Below are 5,818 nucleotides of genomic sequence, written 5' to 3' on the forward strand. Positions count from 1 at the left end.
AAGGCCATGCTCTTCAGGTAATTAATTGGTTCCAAGTAGTTTTAGTTTTGTTGGATTTTGTAACTGATAGAGATATTGAAAACTACTCAAGAATGAAAATCCGGGGTCCAATAGCCCAGGATCTCTCCAAGAAGATGACTTGGACCAAGATAGATGATTCGGATCAGGACAGGTGACCCAGACCCAAGATTAGGGACCTAGCTAGGGTTGGCCTTCGAAGTCCATTGTCTTGGCTAGCTAATATTTTTACATTAATCCACCCAATATTATTACAATTCATTTACATACTATTTTACACTTATAATTTATGACTTAGTTTATCTACATATATCCCGGGTCAATTATATAATAAATTGTTGCATGCATGCAGATCCAGTGGACAGGTGATGCCGGAAAGATTATCATTAACGGTACTGATTACTTCATGTTACAATGCCACTGGCATACTCCCTCTGAGAACACTGTGAACGGCAAAAAGGTTGATATGGAGATTCATCTGGTTCATAGGAGTGCAAAAGATGAATTTGCTGCTGTCTCCATCTTATACAAAATAGGAAAACCTGATAAGTTCCTTGGACAAGTAAGTACCATTCAATTCTCTCTCTCTCTATATATATATATACAATAGAATTGAATTGATCTTATATACATTAATTAATTAATTTCTTGGTTCCACTCCAGTTGCTGAACAGCATCAGGCAAGTTGATCGCAATGGTAAAGCTTTAGGCGCCCTTAATCCAGGAAAGATCACATATGAGGGCAAGAAATATTACAGATTCATTGGTTCCCTCACTACCTGCTGCTCACAGGGTGTCATCTGGACAGTAACCAAAGAGGTCTGTATCCTAACCTTAACCTCCCAACACACCCACCCAAGATGACTAAGGATACAACCACAAGGTCACGAGTTTGAATCTCAACCTTCTTTGTTTGAGCCGGTTAACTATGAGCAATCTGGGCTGGTTTACCTAGCTGTTGCCAACCTAGCTGGGTTGGTTTACCTAGCGGTTTACCTAGCTACCTAGCTATATATGCACTACTTAGCTGGGTTGGTTTACCTAGCTACATATGGACTACCTAGCTGGGTTGGTTTACCTAGCTACATATGGACTACCTAGTTGGGGTGGTTTACCTAGCCCTGGGCTACCTAGCTGGGCTGGTTTACTCAGCTATTGGCAACCTATCTAGCTAGGCTGGTTTACCCAGCTATATATATATGGCAACCTAGTTGGGTTGGTTTACCTAGCTATATATGGTCAATTTAGTTGGGCTGGTTTACCTAGCTATGGGCAACCTAGGTTGGTTCTTTGACCAACAAGAATCACAAAGCGGGATTTATCAGTGCACACCATCGAATAGTGGCTGCAGATTTCTCTCATAATCCAAGAAAATTAAATATGCATGTATCTCTTTCTCTCACTCACACAGTGATAAAACTGTTTGATTTTGTAGGTAAAGACAGTATCACAGGAACAGATAAACTTATTAAAGGAAGCTGTTGATGATGTAAGTACTGAATTATGTATCTATCTACATAGATTTAATCTGTGACACATATATACATAGAATGGTACAAATATTTGATGTTTTGAATTTGTTGTTTAGGGTTACGAGGAAAATGCAAGGCCACTGCAACCACTGAATGGAAGGACAGTATATCTCAATCAACCATAGGAACGTTGTTGCCGGTGCTGTTTAGGAATTATATGTATTGAGGGAGCTGAGTGATTGCCCACCATTAAACTGAATATACAAATCATTTTCAAACATAATAATTTCAATACATTATGTTTTATAATTATATATTTGTATATGATTCATGATAATGTAATTAAATTTTTGGTCAATCTTTAATTGAAATAACATACATTGCTTACTTTTTATCAATTGAGTCCTGCGTTTTAAATGATCATTTCATATTGAATAATTATTGTCATTTTTAAACATAATAATTACATACGTTAGCTTTCAAAAAAAAAAAATTACATACGTTATGTTTTAAAATTATATATTTGTATGATTATGAATATTCTCGTTAAAGAATTGAATCAATATAATATACATTTATACATTAATATACGTTTATATGTGAAATTAAACGTTAATTTTTATATTATATAAATCAAATATATAAATATTATATATATAAAATATATTTCAAAAAATAAGCGGATTAGCCATTTTTTATAAGATACAAGTTGGAAAGCACTTATACCTCCAATTTGTATACATTGCAATAGTCAAACAACAATTGGAGAGGTACAACGAACATATATATATCGTAGACATAATACTATATATAGTGAATCAGCTAACTAAAGGAATTAGCAGAAACTGATAAGAAGTTGACAAATGAAAATCACAGAACCGCCAAATAAATATCAGATATAAGGGACACAAGATTTACGTGCAAACCCCCAAAAACCACGGGAAAACCCCCAAAAACCACGGGATCACTACCGTGGCCCACAGGCTAAAAGGAATGGCTGACGGTGTAAGATTCACTATGATTCGTGTGTTTTGTTCTTTGATGAAGGTTGTGCTAGTACTTGCACCAAGTGGGAGAATGTAAGATTTTCCCTAATAATATATATTATACATTATATATTAGGGCCTTAATTAAGTGGTGCAAGTTGACTAGGCTTATTAAGTGATCTGGTTGGACTTAATAACTAGTAGTTGTTAGTCAACCAAACTCTGTGCCTAATATAACCTGGATTGATGGGATACAGGATTATGGATTAGATAGCACATTCAGTTACGGTACTCAGACCGCTCAGTAGACACCAATACACCATCTAGGGTTCTGAGTCAGGTCTGAGGCAAAACATGGCTGACGGTCTACCGTTAAGAGGCAACACAACAGGAACATCAACTATGGCTGGAGATCAGCACGGCTACGCTTCCGCTATCATACGAGGTCAGGTTTCTCGTATATTATGGTTGCCCACAGGCTAAAAGGAATAATATCTCGCATCCAAAATGTGCTTGGAATAAATACAAGCTGACCTCAAAGTATTTGATGAAGATAATACCCAAGAGCTAGGAAAACCTTCCGTTGCGGCGAACTGCCGTGAAAAAGGACGAATGAAAAATTGAATTCTGTTTTTTTTGATGCCTCTGCCGAAGAGATAAGAAAAATAAGATTTTTCTTCTTTCTCTATCAAAACTGTCGAAATGGAATTATGTGGAAGCTTGTGGAAGATGTGGATTTCTCTCTCATTAAGAATGAGCATTGCATCCCCTTTTTATAGATAGGTTCTGCCGACATAGAAAGGAAAAATGGGGAAGAAAGCAAGTGAAGGGAAATTATCTTCAAACCTCATCCATACTTTTGCTCCAACTTCCACCCTTCAACTTCTACCAAATTCCTTCTCTCCAACTTTCTGCTCCAACTTCTACCCATATCCCATTCTCCAAGACAAATAATTTGTCATCAAACTTTTCCATCAAGCTAACAAATATATTATAGTGAATATAAATTGGCTTGGTCCAAATTGAGCTATTTACCACACAGGAGGGAAGCTCAATCCCAACAAATCCCCCCTCCCGACTATGTGGAAGGTATCGCTATCCCGGCGATAGAGCAACACACCTCAAACTTTCTTCTTGGCAACGATTTGTTCATCATGTCAGACCCATTATCATCAGTATGAATCTTTTCAAGTTCAAGCATATTGCACTCCAAGATATCTCTAATCCAACGATATCTTGTGTCAATATGTTTTGACCTGTAATGGAACGTGGAGTTCTTTGCAAGATGAAATGCACTCTGACTATCACAATAGAGCACATGCTTGTCTTGAACAAACCCGAGTTCCTGAATAAACTTCTTCATCCATAAAATTTCTTTATTGGCCTCAACAGATGCTATGAACTTAGCTTCAGTGGTAGACAAAGCAATGCACTTTTGCAATCTTGATTGCCACGAAACTGTTCCCTCTACATAGGTAATCAGATAGCCTGAAGTAGATTTCCTCGTATCAATGTCTCCAGCCATATAAGAATCAGTATATCCGGTAAGAATAGGTTTCCCTATACCAAAACACAAACTCAGACTTGAAGTACCCCGACTCAGCCAGTTGCGGGAGAGATACTGGCGTGTTGGCGGTGAGGGAAGCCGCATAGGCCCGATACTCCGGTCGAAGGCCCCGTAGAACATACAGATTTTGTTCTGCAAGGGATAGAGGTTATCCGGCCTGTGCGAGAGCGGCAACGAGCAGTTCGGCCTTGCCGAGTAGTCCGCCGCCGTCGAGCCACCTTGCCGGAGGGATTGAAACTGCCCAAGCAAGTTCAGGCATCTTGCTTGGGTATTGGAGCCGAGGGCCGTGCAGATGGATCGCCATACTTCTGCCACCGTGTTACGCCCAACAGCAAGGTGAAGAACCTCGTCAGACATTGACAAGATGAGAAGAGAAAGAATCGACTGATCCTGTTGAACCCAGGCTTTGTGAGCCGGATTCGGGATTGGGGCCGCCGTTATCGCGCCGGAGTCGGAGGTGCCGTCGGGTGAGAAATGATAGTGGGAGGAGGGCACAATGAGGTGCCATCCACAAAGCCGAGGAGGTCTGTCCCGAAGAAACGGAATGAGCTGTGTATGCCAGAATAGGAAATTTCTGGATGTCAACTTCATAGATATGAAGTGATGAGCTCCCGTTAGTGGGTTGTTTGCCGGACGGGGATGAGCCACCGCCGACGGAAATAGTCCTCTCGGAGGAGTTTGATGACATGGTGGTGGTGGGAGGTTCACGGTGGTTGTCGGTGAAAAGAGGAGAGAGGGAGGATCGACTTTTGGCTGATACCAGATTAGAGAAAGGATTGTTATTCTGTTTCAACAAAACAGAGTTACAGGAGAGTATATAAAACTATACCACTATTATCTCCTAACTAATAGCCTAGTCATACAAGACTTATTCTAATACAAGATATTACTAGACTTAGGATAATAAATAATAATAACAAATAATAACATTACTAACACCCTATACCAAAACACAAACTCAGACTTGAAGTACCCCGAAGATATCTCAGAATCCACTTAATAGCATCCCAATGTTCTTTCCCTGAATTTAAAAGAAATCTGCTAACAATACCCACTGCATGAGCAATATCTGGTCCTGTTGTAACACCCCACTTTTCTTAAACTTAAAACCAACATTAATATAAACTAAGCAGCGGATAAACAATCTTAACTAATAAACTAGTGGAGATTGTTGGGGACAATTCGGATAAATATGTCGTAGACCTGGGGCTACTGTTTTTTATAAGCTGAGAATGGATGAATCCTGAAGGGATCGGTGACGCGTGCGAGACACTACCTTAAAAGCAAAAATTTCCCGGAGACGGTTGTAGTCTTACCGGTTGCTTTCGACCAGTTAACACCGAAGCTCAGGATTGCAGAAGAGAAGAAGAGAATTTGATGAGTGAATAGAACCGAGGAGAAGCAGGGTATTTATAGTATTGAAAATACCCGCCCCTCCCCTCTCAGCCATTCATGCTCCACGATTTTAGGAAGAATTGTGGTGAAAATGCCCACAAGAATAGGAAGACTTGTTCCACCACAACTTAATGTGTGGATGGTAGATTTCTACATGAAATCTACCTCTAAAAGGGAAAAAACTCGGAATTAAAATAAAGCCCGAGTAAAACGCTGACCACACCGCGACGCGCGTGCGAACTGAGCCATGCCGGGTGGGGCGGCGGCGGCGCGCGCGCGTGTGGGGTTCCCTTTCCTTCTCTCTCTCTACAATAGTTTAAGCCTTCCAAATGGGTTGGTATTAAAAAGGTTGGAATTAGTCCCTTCCTTCCAATGTGGGT

At 40.0% G+C, this 5,818-nt stretch overlaps 1 protein-coding gene across 1 annotated transcript; it reads left to right on the forward strand.

The window, feature by feature from the left end:
* Positions 1 to 5: 5 nt before the first annotated feature.
* Positions 6 to 1,855, forward strand: LOC109191009 (alpha carbonic anhydrase 4-like; the record flags this gene model as incomplete). The annotated part of the gene is made up of 5 exons (XM_019341599.1): positions 6 to 17; positions 371 to 580; positions 682 to 837; positions 1,454 to 1,507; positions 1,607 to 1,855. Coding segments are annotated over 5 exons (501 nt in total), but the record flags the coding sequence as incomplete, so codon positions are not given.
* Between the last annotated feature and the right edge of the window lie 3,963 nt (positions 1,856 to 5,818).

Source organism: Ipomoea nil, unplaced genomic scaffold, assembly GCF_001879475.1.
Source record: "Ipomoea nil cultivar Tokyo-kokei standard unplaced genomic scaffold, Asagao_1.1 scaffold1602, whole genome shotgun sequence".
NCBI lineage: Eukaryota > Viridiplantae > Streptophyta > Magnoliopsida > Solanales > Convolvulaceae > Ipomoea > Ipomoea nil.